General features: G+C 40.4%; 2 protein-coding genes across 3 annotated transcripts; both read left to right on the top strand.

The window, feature by feature from the left end:
* Positions 1–615: 615 nt before the first annotated feature.
* Positions 616–1,357, top strand: LOC118636466 (male-enhanced antigen 1-like). Its single transcript, XM_036271567.1, has one exon. It carries the CDS (start codon positions 625–627, stop codon positions 1,144–1,146), a length of 522 nt encoding a protein of 173 aa, XP_036127460.1. The 5' UTR covers positions 616–624; the 3' UTR covers positions 1,147–1,357.
* Positions 1,358–5,878: 4,521 nt separating this feature from the next.
* On the top strand, positions 5,879–6,656 carry LOC118636610 (kinetochore protein Spc24-like). 2 transcript variants are annotated; one of them, XM_036271739.1, is made up of 2 exons: positions 5,879–6,308; positions 6,619–6,656. In XM_036271739.1, exons 1-2 carry the CDS (start codon positions 5,879–5,881, stop codon positions 6,654–6,656), a joined length of 468 nt encoding a protein of 155 aa, XP_036127632.1. The 2 variants fall into 2 exon arrangements, with proteins under 2 accessions (XP_036127632.1, XP_036127631.1); XM_036271738.1 differs by lacking the exon at positions 6,619–6,656 and having other exon boundaries at positions 5,879–6,406.
* The last annotated feature ends 8,186 nt before the right edge of the window (positions 6,657–14,842 follow it).

Genomic DNA, 14,842 nt, shown 5'->3' with positions numbered 1-14,842 from the left:
CTAAATGTAGAATTACTATATGACCTAGATATTCAACTTCTAGATATATACTAGTATTTGCAAACAAATACTTGTATGCCAATATTTATTGCAGCATTATACACGGTAAGCAAAAGGTAGAACTCACCTGTGTCCATCATCAAATAAATGTATAAACAAAATGTGGCATATACATACTAATGGAATATTATTCAGCCATAAATAGGAATGGGGTTCTGATACATAGATGAACCTTATAAACATTATACTAAATGAAATTATCCAGCTACAAAAGGGCAAATATTATGATTCCACTTATATGAGATATCTAAAATAGAAAAATTCATAGAGACAGAAAGTATATTAGAGCTTACCAGCAACTGGGGGAAGGAGACAATGGGGTATTATTGCTTAGTTGTTACAAAGATTTTGTTTGTAGTGATCATAAAGATTTGAAAACAGATAGTGATGAGAGTTCAGTAATCATATGAATGTAATTAATGCCATTGAATTGTATACAAAAAAAGGTTAAAACCAATAATTAAATATATAACCACAATTTTAAAAAATCTTAATTAAAAAAAAAAAGAGAGAGGGAAGTGAAGGTGCGTGTTTGGCTGCAGGGTCTGTGTGGCCCCTGCCCAGATGGCAACAGTAGTTCTAAGGGGAGACACCATGGGCCTTGAGTGTATCTTCCCCAATCAGACTGAGGAACTAGGGCTGCACCAGGGCCCTACAGAAGGCACTGGGGATTGGAAGAGTGAGGAACCTGAGGAAGAGCAGGAGGAAACCGGGGCAGGTCCAGCTGGCTACTGCTACGAGCCTCTGAACCAAGATCCTGAACCAGAGGAGGTGGAGCTGGCATCATTGGGGCATGGAGAAGATGTAGTTTCTGATATCCAGGACCAGACCCAGGCCCTGGGGCTTCATTTGCCAGACCCACCATTAGAGAGTGAGGATAAAGATGAGGAGGGAGCTACAGCACTGAGCAATTACAGCTCTATTCCCATAGACCCAGAATATGTAGAGCTGGTGAAGAGGATGGCTGGAATAAACCTGCCTCCACCAGGGGTTCCTGCCTGGGGTCGGGAAATATCAGATGCCCAATGGGAAGACGTGGTACAGAAGGCTCTCCAAGCCCTGCAGGCATCCTCTGCCTGGAAGTAACCACCTTGAGAGCTGCCTTATCTTTCTGCATTCCACTGGAACCAGCACAGGATTGAGCACATCCCTTGTTGTAATACCCATCTCCCTTTCCACATCAAGACAAATCAGATTTCTCAGAGACCCACTTTATTCAGTTCTGTACGTATGGGGACATCGGCCCAAGCCCAACCTACCGCAGCATGTATCATTCTGGAGAATAAAGCACCCTATGTACACACACATACACACACACACACACACACACACACACACACACGATACAATTACACACCCACTGAATTGCCTAAAATTAAAAAGACAAGGGTATGGAGGAACTGGAACTCTCATACATGTATAAAATGGTCAAAGTACTTTGGAAAACATGTCAGTATCTTAAAAAGTTATACACACACTTGCCATACAACCTAGCCATTCCACTCCAAGACATTTACCTAAGGGAAAAAAATATGACCACGTAAATACTTTTACTAGAAGGCTCATAGTTTTTTATCCTTACAGCTTATGTAATCAATCTTACACCAATGAAAATTAAATACAATCTAACTACCTAACAATGGGAAATGGATAAACAAATTGTGATATATTCATACAATGAAATACTATAAAATAAAATGAAACACATTACTGATTTTTGTTTCAACATACATAAATCTCAGAAATATAAATGCTGAGTGAAAGAAGCCAGACTCAATATTATATATGCATGATTCCATTTATATAAGTTTAAAACAGGCAAAATTAATTTATGGTGAGAAAAGATCAGAAAAGGGTCAGAAGATGGCAAGTATTTGATTATGAGTAGACATCAGGGAACTTTCTGAGATTATGGAAATATTGGTAATGCTACAGGTTACACAGGTATATGCATTTGCCAAGTCAGTGAATTATACGTTCATGATCTATGCATTTATTGTATATGATTTAATAAAATAAAAATACATGTTATTATATCTTTGCCATGACTATAAAATCATCAGTGAGAAAGTTCTTTCCTTGCTGTGATGGTTATTTTTATATGTCCACTTGACTGGGCTGATAAAACATTATTTCTGGGTGTGTCTTTGAGGGTATTTATGAAATAAATTAGCATTTGAATCAGTAGATTGAGTAGAGAAGATCACCCTCATAAATAAAGGTAGGGAACATCTAATCCAGTGAGGGCACGAATAGAACAAAGAAGCAGAGGATGGAAAAAGTTTTTCTCTCTGCTTAGGACATTTATCTTCTATGGTTAGACATTAATGCTCTTGGTTCTCTGGTCTTCAGACTCAAACTGAATTACATTACTGGCTTTCCTGGTTCTCCGGATTATAGCAGGCAGATTGTGAACTGCTTGGCTTCCATAATCACTTGAGACAATATCTATAATGTTGTTTAAAAATTTCAACTGAGTAAATTTAAAGATCGAATTGACTTTAAAACAATTCACGAATTGAGCAGGATCTCATCTAGCAAGCAGAGAGATAACCTTGAAGGGCTGTATAAAACGAACTTTTTTTTTTTTTTTTTAATAACAAACTGGACTGGAGAAGATAATTAGAAAAACAAAAGACAGGATTGTTTCAGGCAAAAGCACCTGTCTGGGGGAAGGACAGCAGAGATCTTATTAGGCAGATTACCTCACTAGTGCTGACCAGAAAACTCCAGACAAGACTGAATTAAAATTCCACTCTTGTGAGAGGCCGAAACTCTAATTAGGTTAGGAATTAAGCCTCCTTGGGGCTTAACAAAAGCGATTCCATTTTGGGCCTATTTCTTTTTAACATTCTCCTCCTTTCGATCAAACTCTCAGCTTAACTAAGGGATATGATAAAAATCTAAGGCATTAGTGATACTTGCCGCTACTGTTCTGTAGTTCTTCCAGGTTTTATTGATTCTTTGTGTGCTTTTCACACGTAATGATGTTTTTGCTTAATCCATGTGATATTCACAGGTCAAGGCTTCAGGTTCACAATCTTCGAGTTGATCATTCTCTTCATTACTTTTCTGATGTTCCAGTCTTATGTAGAACATTTCCTTGGTGTTCATAACTGCAAACATGCAGTTAATGCTTTTGTGAGAATTTACTGCACTAGGGAAATTACTATGATTATGACAAACAGGATATTTCCCAATATCTTGGGCTTGGGTGAAGTTTGGGAGCCATGGTCCCAAGACCTAAACAAACAAACAAAAAGACCCATTGAAGAAGCCATCTTTTTTTTTAAATTGATTTTAGAGAGAGAGGAAGGGAGAGGGAGAGAGAGATAGAAACATCAATGAGAGAGAACATCGATTGGCCACCTCCTGCATGTTCCCCCCTGGGGACCTGGCCCACAACCTGGGCATGTGCCCTGACCGGGAATTGAACCAGCAACCTCTTGGTGCATGGGTCAATGCTCAACCACTGAGCCACACCGGCCAGGCAGAAGCCACCCTTTTAAGTAGAGTGGCTTGCTCAGTGATATTATGTAACTGAATTGCATCTTCCCAAAATGTGTTAATTTAGGCCAAGGCACAGACACTTCCTTGCTCAGTTAAAAGATAATGAAGCTCTGGCTGGGTGGCTCAGTTGGTTGGAGCATCATTCCTTGCACTGAGAGATTGCCGGTTCACTCCTGGTCAGGGCACAAACCTAGGTTGTGGGTTTGATCCCTGGTTGGTGCACATATGGGAGGCAACAGATTAATGTTTCTCTTTATCTCTTCCTTCCTTTCTCTCTAAAAATCAATAAATCAAGGTGAGGATTAAAAAACAAAACAAAAATATAATTAAGGGCTATACTATTATGAAAAATAACTTTTGTTAGAGAATCTAAGGATGTTTGTTGGCCAACTGACATTTTGGCAACCAAATATGCAATGTTTCCGAGTTAAGGAGAAGTTTCTAATCAACTCTTATTTACATTTATTCCTACGTAGGGAAGTATGGTCCCACCAAAAGAAGCAGTTTCTAAATCATAGACACCTCCTGGTAGGTCCTTTCTAACTAGGTGATGTATATTGAAGAGATTGAAAAATGAGGTGTCTTTGTAGAAAGTTAGGGACACAGTTAAATAATCTAAAAGGCATTTCCCAGTCATGTGGCAGCAATCTAGGCATTCATTGGCCCAAGATGAAGGATAAGCACTATAAGCAAAGTTAAATTCTTAGGCACAAACCACTTCCACTAAGGTGGCACTGTTAATGGATTCATTAGTAGGATTCTAGCATTTTTTCATTCAAGGCTGGAGTCAGTTTTCCCTTCTAGCCTGAAATGAAACTTGTTCTAAATTGCAGAGGTTACCTCTTTATCAGTGGCCTGGGAGATGTGGATGATGATGTTATCTTTCCAGGCCAATGCCAAAGTAAAGGAAAGAAAGAAAAGAAGGCAGGGTTTCATGTTTAGCTAAACTGGGAAGTCTTGATCCAATGTCTTGGGAAAAATCATTCTACTTTAATATCAGCTACTCCTATTCCTTGTCAAGCTGATTTGAAGGTTTCCAGAATTGGCACAGAACAGGTGTCAGATAGAATCTTCTTAAGCTATGAGATCTGTATTCAAGATTCAAGTCCCTAAAGTTTGACTGCCATCTGAGTAGTGAGGGGAACCTAATATAATTTCTTTCAAGAAGAGTTAAGGACAGTCTTATTTCAAATCAGAAGAGTGGGAGAAAATGAAAAACATTAGTTTGGAGAGTTGTGGCCATATATTTTTTGGCAACTATAATAATTCAGGATCCAGTCCAGTTTACAGGCGTATAACAAAAACTTAGACACTTAACAGGATTAAATCCAATATAGACAAATAGGCAAACATAACTTTTCTGTATATAATCACCCACTTTTCTTTTCATCAGAAGAAATCTTAGTAAAATACTTTTTCATTAAACTTGACCTGATTACTTACAATAACCATATAAATTCTCCTTTTTAAGAATGCTTTACTGGGACGTTTTAAATAAGGTGCCAAGCCAATTATTCTAAGGGACTCTACTGGGTACATAAAGTCAACCTTAGTTCCTTAAAACTGTCTAATTATACTATGCTCATTTCTCTCAAATATGACAATTCAGTCTAAGCATGGGTGATATGGCCAATATTTGCAATTCTGGCCTGTGATAAAGAGAACAGATTATTGAACATATGAAAATATCTATATTGCCATAAAAAAACCACAACAACTTGAGTTTCTGAATCCTGGAGGGATCAGGTAGGGAGAAAAAAGTAAATGCTTCATTTTTGTATACAAAGATATACTTTAAAACAAAAAGTTATAAAAAATGTATCATCCTCCTGAGTTCCTGAAGTTCTATATAATTAATATTTGTTCTTGAATCCAGTTTTTCATTTGTTCTAGAAATTTTTACCAGTTCATTATATGACTTTGCTGTTATCAAAAACCTATACTTGTCAAAGTCTTTTTCATGAATCTCTTTGAAGATGAAACACTTTTGCCCAGCCAATGTGGCTCAGTGGATTGAGCAGTATTCCATGGCCTGAGAGGTCCTGGTTCAATTCCTGGTCAGAGCATGTGCCCGGGTTGCAGGCTCCATCTCCAGGAGGGGGCGTGTAGGAAGCAGCAGATTGATGTTTCTCACACTGATGTTTCTCTCTCTAAAAAAAAAAAAAAAAAAATCAATAAAAAAATATTTTGAAAAAAGATGAAATACTTTTGCAGGACCACTTTTTGTAAAAGTATCAGAGTAAAAAAATTACGCTGTGTCTATGACAAAAGACTTAAAATATCCACTGTTAAAGACATGATGACAGTCATGGCGGCTTTCCATGATATGGAGGAGTTATTCCAGGGGCTGCTGAGCACCAACCACGCTGCTGCGCAGCAGCGGTGGCTGTTGGGGTGCTACAGACAGATGATGGAACAGCTGCTGGAGGCGCAAGATGGCGCCGAGCAGCAGCTGCAAGAGATCCTCAAAACAGAGAAGGATGTGGCCCAGTGCCTTCTTGATGCTAAGGAGCAGGCATGCCAGGAGGTTGCTGAATTGCAGCAGATTGAAGCCAAGCTTCAGAAGGCCAGCGAGAAGGACACTCACCTGAAGGCCAGCCTCCTTCAGGTCACCAGGGAGCTAGAGGACCTCAAGGAGATTGCGGCAGACCTCGAAAAACGGGAGAAGGAAGTTGATGAAGATACAACGGTCACTATCCCTGCAGCCATGTATGTGGCTCAACTTTATCACCGAATTAGTAAAATTGCGTGGGATTATGAGTGTGAACCTGGGATGATCAAAGGCATCCATTGTGGTCCCAGCATTGCCCAACCCATACATCTGGACAGCACCTAGCTCTCCAAGAAATTAATCAGTGACTATCTTTGGAATTTGTTAGACTCGGAGTGGTAGCCAGGAGCCTCCCGAACTGTGTCTTGCACATAGCAGAAATCATTTGTGGTGTGTGTTAGTGCCTTGGTGGTAAGATCAGTTTAAAATTAAATGTTTGTACATAAGTGGGATTTTTACAGATTTCTTTTCCCCCTGATTTTGGCCTCAGATGCCAGATGGGCCTGAGCTAGGTAACTATAGAGAACTGACTTAACTGTGCCAGGCCTATGACTTCACATCTGTTACAACACTGTACAAATGACACCATAGTGTATGATGACAAATTCCAGGTCTTTATCATTTATTATTCAAGTTTGACCCCTTTTTATTGATTCAGGATGTATCTTTGAGTGCCATTGTATGCCAGGACTGTGCTAAGAACCCAAGACACAAGTGAAGGTGACAAGGATCCCTTTGGTCCATGGAGGAGCCACATGTGAGCAGATGCCACCCTGGAGCTATGCCTGGTCAAAACACATTTCCCAACCTCTTTTGCAGCTAAGTTCAGGCCAGTGAAATATAAGTGGAAGTGTTGTATGAGGCTTCTAGAAGGATCCTTAAAAGGTGGGAGAGTATACCTTTTCTTTCCCTTCCCTTCCCCTTCATTTTCTGGAATTTGGGTGTGACGGCTGGAGCCCTGGCAGCCATAATGCCACTTGTAAGGAGAGTGCAGTGCTCTAGAGATGATAGAAAACTGGTTCCCTAATGATGGTAGATCTGGTATCAGCTCTGGACTTCTTTAAGGGGGGAGGAGAGGTTGACTCTAAACTATCTTGTATGTGCCTTTGTTATTTTTGTGTTTCTATCACAAACAATCAAAATAAACCCTAACTGATTAAGCATGGAAAAAAAAAGACATGATGAGAGTTTATTATAATAGAATTGACAGGAAAATTTGATTATTTCTGTGAAATGCAACATTTTAAGATAATAACTGGAACTATGGCTGATATAATTATACCAGACATATCAGATTTCCAGGAATTTTATACAATTTCTGAAACACATAACATATACAGACACAGCACAAAGAAGACTGATTGTTCTTATTTGACAATGTTTCCTATGTAATTTAACATATTAATTAAGCCTAGTTAGTTTAACAGAGTCCCTTTTTATAAGGAGAGAGTCAAATCTTTTGACATTTTCTAGAAACCCTCTAGGAAATCTATAAGTTAGTTTCAAGGTTTGAAAACTTAAGTAAATAATGAACTCAGATCATTATAAAACAATACATAGTTATCTGTTTAGCCAAAGTGACAATAAAATGATGTCAAAGGCAAAATACAGAATGTTATATAGTTGTGAGCAATACTTACCTCTTTTAATATTGAGAAGATTTTTTTTGTAATCAAATGCCTGATTAAGACAACATGAACTAACCGCAGGAAATTATTTTGATAAAACACAAAACATGTGTTCTCTAGGCAGATGATTTTAAAAGGTAAAAGACAGATGACTTTAAAAGGTAAAGAAAATAACCTTTCACAATATCTATCAGGAACAGACCAATAGTACAAAAAAACTTTTTTCTTTTAGCAGATGAAACAAAATTAAGTTTTAGTTTTACAAAAGTAAAACTTAAAGCTTAATGTAATTTAATATCAATTTTTTGGTACCTTAATTTAAAAAACCCTAAATAATAACACTTTAATTTTTAGTCAACTTGATTATACAAGATAAAACTTACTTTTTCTAATTTTCTATGTAATTTTTTACTCTTCCCTTTCCCATGTTGAAATAACCAGTTTTATTTTGGAACAAAATTACTTTTTTTTTATATCAACAAAAATGCATTTCTATTCCTCGAAACTTCTTACTAAAAACACATACCTCATTTTTCTTGTGTGGACAAAAAGGGACCACACGCTCACCTGACAGGCTCAGGGGAGGCCTGCATGACAGCCTTGCAAACTCAAAGACCTAAAGTAACCACAAAGGATGGCCTGAAATTTAAACTTATTTTTTTTAACTAAAAGCAGTTTATGGCAGGTAGTCATGTTCTAGGCCAGCATCTTTGACAAAGGTCAATTTTCACATTAGTTGAGCCTATTGTCTTTTTTGCATCTAAGATAATATACCTTTGGAATGTGAGGTTACTTCCTTTTTTTCCAGACCCCTCAGGGCACAACCTATACACCAGGGCAGATACCACAAATCCCCTCATTGTTATTATCATGGTAATTGTTGACTGTTACCTATCCTGTACCCCCCATATGTAAAAGATGTATGTATCTATCATTGTACTTTTCATCCAATACTAGAGGTTTCCCCTGCTTTGCTTTCTCCTGCCTCCCTCATCTATCACCCATGGATTTCATGTAACCCACTTAGGTCTCCTCTTTTGATTGTAATGTATGAAACAAGGTGCAAAACTGTCATTCTCCCAAGCATTATCTCAATCCATTGCGGTTTTGCTTCCCAGCAGTTGTCTACAGTTTTGGCTCAAATACAAAAATCCTTCACAGGTCTGAATGTTTCTTATATTGACACAGGCCTTTTAAGAGGAACAGGGAAGATTTTAGTATTGGTAAAATAATTGGTAGGTTTTGAATTGTTTCTGGCCATGTAAAGAATAAATCTGTAAAAGAAGGGGAGTCGTTTTTAATTTCTCAACGAATTGTAGCCTAAATGATATTAAAGGACTGAAAAACCCATTCACTCATGTTGAAATGCTTTTTATTCCCTATGGGTACATTTAGCTTAGGGGAGAAAGCCTAAAAAATCCCATCATGTTTTAAATATAAGCTAGAGCTACAAATTTAGTCAGACCAGTGGCCTCCAATTTTATTTTCTGCCTTTTTGTCTATCTACTACTTACAGGAGCTAATACATTTATAAGAAGGAAGGAAGGAAGGAAGGAAGGAAGGAAGGAAGGAAGGAAGGAAGGAAGGAAGGAAGGAAGGAAGGGAGGGAGGGAGGAAGGAAGGAAAAACTTTTGAGAATCCTTCTTGGGTTTAAGAAATTCTTTAATGATTTTTTTTTTTATTTGCCTTTGACCTAGGTAGGAGTAAAAAGATACCTGAGGAGAATTACCTGTAGCCACAGGAGGTTGTATTTTTTAAAAGCTCTTTTCAGAGTGGAAAGGTAGTTCAGACAGTGGATTACTAGAATGAATACTCAAATAAAGGAGCATAGAAGGTAGCAGTAAGAGTTATGCCAGTCTTATACTCTTGTTTTAGCTATCATTTATTTCTTTAATTTTTTTTTTTTTTGCATTTTGCAATGCATCTTTCAATGAAGCTCTAATTGGAATGTTCCTCAATATTTAAAGTAATACATTGCCATTTTGCTGTTGCCTCTGGGATTATAATTCTTAGACAAAACATAAACAGTTGTGCTGCTGGAAGGTGGCACAGTTAACTATGAATTTTAAGGATCCCATTTTTTTAGCTAAGTCTTTGGGTTTCTCAGAACCAAACTAATACTTAAGAGAGAAGTATTGTAGGGTTGGGAATTGTGGGGAGTTTTACAGTTTTACAGTGTACCTCATTGTGTCACCAGAAAGGTGACAGATCTGCCTAGGGCCAGTCAGTAGTGTGTGGGTTCTTGACTTTGTGCAGGAAAATTTCACATGAGACCAGGTGGTTGAGAGTAGGTTCATTAAAACTGAGGACAGTGAAACAAAGAAGAGCTTAGCATAGAAAAAGCAACAGAAGAGATCTATATCTGGTTATAAATTGCTCAACCAGTTTGTTTTACTATCTATCTCAGTTTCCCTATTCCACTTGTCCTGGTTTACTGACCTGTTGCAGGCCAAGGTGGGGCTGCTTTTAGCTCACTGAAGTCAGAGAAATGGAATCTTGGAGATAGGATCAGGGAGTTAGCCCAGGAGGAACTGCCACTGCCTGCTGCTCCCCTGGTTGCAAGTCTCATGAGGACTCTTAGATTTTAGGAGAAAGTGCACAAGTACACACCGAAGAAAAGGAGGGGTATGGGCATGCTCCAAGGAGAGCCCATGCCAGCTTCCTTTATGTTGAGGCTTTTTATCTGTTTATTTTTTTAAATATGTTTTTATTGATTTTTTTTAGAGAGAGAAGAAGGAAGAGAGAGATAGAAACATCAATATGGGAGAGAAACATGGATTGGCTGCCTCCTGCAATCCCCCTACTGTGGATGGAGCCTGAAACCTATGCATGTTCCCCGACTGGGAATCAATCAAACCAGGACCTCTCAGTCCAAGCGACAATGCTCAATCCACTGAGCCGGGCTATCTGTTTTTTATAGGAGAAAAATTTAGGGGAGGTCTCTGGAGGATCTCTATAGAATATTCATCAGCTTTCCAAATGTGTCCTTCAATATGCTAATCCATCAAAATGAGCATATAGAAGAGTCAGGGTCATTCTCTGGTCAATTTCACCTTCAAAAAATGTTTCTGAAAACAAACAAACAAACAAACAAAACAAAAACCAAAAAATGTTTCTGAAGAGGGACTGGGAAGGAGGTGGGTCCACTCCAGCAGGATCCGGAACATGGAAACCATTTGCTCCAAAGTATCTATGATTAGGGAAAATAAAACCTTGCAGTTTATTATCTGGCTATAAATTGCTCCACCAGTTTGTTCGTCTATCTATCTCAGTTTCCCCATTCCACTTGCCAAGGAATTTTCCTTTCTTGCTATCCTGCCTCAACTGATTGGAAACTTTCCTGAGGTTGGTGGGTGACCTATTGTAAATTTAATCCATTGTATGACCAACTTACCCTAATACTGGAGTCTTTGAGTTAGGTGGCAAGCACTCTAGCAACTTTAAAGTGCTTGACCCATGCCCACCAATTTTTGCAGTTCTTTCTCTTCTGAGGTTACCATTAGGAGTTAGCTTTATCTATACAGAACAGAACAAACAAATGTGTTTCTTAATATATTGACAATAACCAAGAGATGTTACTGCATCCAAAGAAGGCCCTGTGTGCACAATCAGCAATTCCCCTGGAACCTTGGACTAGAGAAAACATTAAACCAACAAACTTCAAGAAAACAAAACTGTGGACTGAATTCAAACAAAATGGGGAACTATAACCACCACCAACAGTTCCCAAAGTGAAATCAGGGGATGTATTTCAAATAGGGAATTGCAGATACAATTGTCATCAGTTACCATTGTGAAAACTGGGGATAGAACTAAGGAATTGAGTTTTTCACCTGGGGAATTGCAGTCTAAAAGGTTAGGGGATTGGCTATAGGCAGAAATGTCTGCCAGCTCATTTGGGATCCAGGCAGACTCCTCTATTAGTTCAACTGGACCCTGGGCAGAATTATCTACAAGCTCAAGGGGATCAACCCTGTAAGAGAAGGTAATTAAATCAAAACCTGAAACACAACAAGAATGAAGCTCAAACTGTGAGGGAGTTACTAGTGGTCTTCAGAAATGGCAAAAAATGACAATGAACTCAAAATAGATTCATGGGTTCCATATCTGTGTTTCCTGTTGTTCCTCAATGCCATCAGAAATTTGCTTTGATCTTACCTCTGCCACCAAATCTGTTAAACAACACATTTCAACACAGTAAATTTGGAAATCTAATTTATTTTATTAAACAATACATAAATTGGGCAACATCTCATCTACTAAGCAGAGAGAAACTCCAAAGGACCTCCTCAAAATGGAAGGTTCTTATAAAAAACTGGGCGGAGTGGACAATGGGAGGATGGCAGCGGGCAGGACCAGAGGAAGGGTGAGTGTGTGAGTGAGTGAGTGAGCGAGTGTGTGAGAAAGTGTGAGTGGACGTGAAGGTGAACAACCATAGCCCAGCAGTGCAGAGCCACGGAGCAGAAGGTTCCTGTGCTGTGGACGGGAGCAGCCGGCTACTGAGGTAAGCAGCCCTTCAGGGCGCTTCTCCCTGCACTACAGGAAGGTCCCACCATTTTGGAAGATCCCGGGTCTTCCCTGGGAGTAGGCAGTGGGAGCAGCTAGGGCCCAGCAACTTGAGCCCACCAGCAAACCTGGCACCATGGGACCAGTGGACACTCTGTGTCAACACAGACCGGTGCACAGTAGTGGAGCTCCCAAAGTGCTGGTCGTAGAAGCCACAGACAGCTTGGAGCACAGCACCAACCCCCCCAGTAGCAGCCCAATCAGAGTCGAGGTATACCCCCAGAAGCAGAGGCTGGGGAGCAGACATCCATCTCCAGGCAGCAGAAGCACAGACCAGCAGCTGAGACCCATCCCCAAAAACTACAGCAAAAGCTGAGCAGGAGTTGAGCCCCACAGGGTAGCAGCACTCTCCAGCCACCAGCAGCGGAACCTGGGGCTGTACAGAGGCCTGTGTGGTCCAGTAGCCCACAAGAGCAGTGGGGAGCCAGAGTCCTAGAGAGACTGATGCCACTCAGCTGCCCGCCCACAGGAACTGCAGGGTGCGGGGGCACCAGAGAGGCCTGTGCGACCCAGCAGGGACTGTATGATCCAGTTACCTGTGGGACCTGTGGGTTGCTGAAGCACTAGAGAGGCATGTGGGACCCAGCAGCCCATAACATAGGCATAGAGAGGGGTCCCCAAAAGGACTGAGCGACCCAGTTACCCGTGGGACCTGCGGGGTGCTGAAGCACCAGAGAGACCTGTGCAACCCAGCAGCCCATAACATAGGCATAGAGCTAGGTCCCCAAGGGACTGTGCAATCCAGTTACCCGCGGGACCTGCAGGGTGTGGGGACACCAGAAAGGCCTGTGCCACCCAGCTGCACATAAGATAGGCATAGAGGATGTGAAAATGGAGGCAGAGTGAATAGAAGCTTCGCAGACCATCTCCCAGGACCAAATGGGAATTACAACTAAAATAAAAAAAAAAAAATTCTCAGAAAAAGGCAACAGAAAAGCAGCAGGACAGGATGATATAACCAGGGATATTGGTAGGATATGTGGAGGCACGAGAGCGTGGCCAGCTGGGAGCCCAGAGCCAGCAGTAGTCTTAGCTGTGATCAGTGTCCTTGGGGAATAAAAACCAAGCCTGCTCCACAGCCCAGAGAGCCAGGACAGAGCGCTAAAATAGCCACAGCCATTCACGTGGGGGCTACTGCAGAGGGAGGGCAGACTGGGCTGGAACTCTGTGGGGACGTCCAGGAGTTGGAGGGCACTCAGAGTTTTTGCTGAGTTGCAGCCACAAAGGACAGTGGCCAGTGTGCTCCTTCCCAGAGCTGTGGGGGAAAGCAGCAGACACCCCCTCAGAGATTCAGCTTTTACCAGGTGAGGCAAGAAAATGCAAATTGAGGCTCATTAACAACCAGCATCTATCTCACCCTCAGGAAATCCTCTTATGCAGAACACCAGGGCTACATTTCAAGGCACTGAGTAACTGAGACTACTAACCACCATGAAAAACCTAGAGGATAACTGAACCTTTCCTGGGCTTGCAAATCTACCCAGGAAAGTAAGACTTGACAGTGGTGTTTAACGTGGGCCCACCCAGGCTCATCCAATCCCAGTAGAGGGAGCCACAAACAGCAGAACACCAACACCCACAGGGAAAATTTGGCAGGATTTAAACCTCACTGAGATAGCCAAAATGGTGAAACAAATAAATCCCGAATGAAAGAACAAGAGAACTCTGTTGAAGATGAGATTAATGAAATACAGCTAAGCAAATTATCAGAGGAAGAGTTCAGAGCCATGATCTTGAGGAAGCTCAACAGCATGAGTAAGGACATCAGAACCATGAGTAAAGATATAGAAACATTGAAAACTAAACAAGTGGAAATGAAGAATGACATAGCAGAAATTAAGAATGCATTGGAAGGACTAACCAGCAGAGTAGAGGAAGCTGAGGACAGGATCAGTGAATTAGAAGACAGGGTAGAAAAAATCAACCAATCAGACAACCAAAAGGAAAAAACAATTAAAAACCATGCAGACTGCTTAAGAGAACTATGGGACAACTGGAAATGTAATAACATTTGCATCAGGAGTCCCTGAAGAGGAAGAACATGGGCAAGGGTTAGAGAATATATGTGAAGAAATAGTGACAGAAAACTTTCCTAACTTGGTGAAGGAAGAAGGCATTCAAGTTCAAGAAGCACAGACAGCCCCAAGTAAGAAGAACCCAAACAGGCCCATACCAAGACACATAGTAATCAAATTACCAAAAATTAAAGACAGAGAATCCAAAAGGCAGCAAGAGATAAGCAACAGGTTACCTACCAAGGAACCCCCATAAGGCTCTCAGCTGACTTCTCAACAGAAACACTACAGGCCAGAAAGGAGTGGAATGAAGTAATCAAGGTCATGAAAAACAAGGATCTGAATCCAAGACTACTCCATCCAGCAAGGCTATCATTCAAAATAGACAGTCAAATAAAGAGCTTTCCAGACAAAAAAAAAAGGCTAAGGGAATATATTAACACCAAAGCAGCACTGCAGGATATGCTAAAAGGACTTCTGTAATAAGTAGAAGAAATAGGGAGAAGAATAGA

Source organism: Molossus molossus, unplaced genomic scaffold (genome assembly GCF_014108415.1).
Source record: "Molossus molossus isolate mMolMol1 unplaced genomic scaffold, mMolMol1.p scaffold_m16_p_2, whole genome shotgun sequence".
Classification (NCBI taxonomy): domain Eukaryota; kingdom Metazoa; phylum Chordata; class Mammalia; order Chiroptera; family Molossidae; genus Molossus; species Molossus molossus.
The sequence above is the reverse complement of the archived record's forward strand: the minus strand, read 5'-3'. Positions and strand labels throughout refer to the sequence as shown.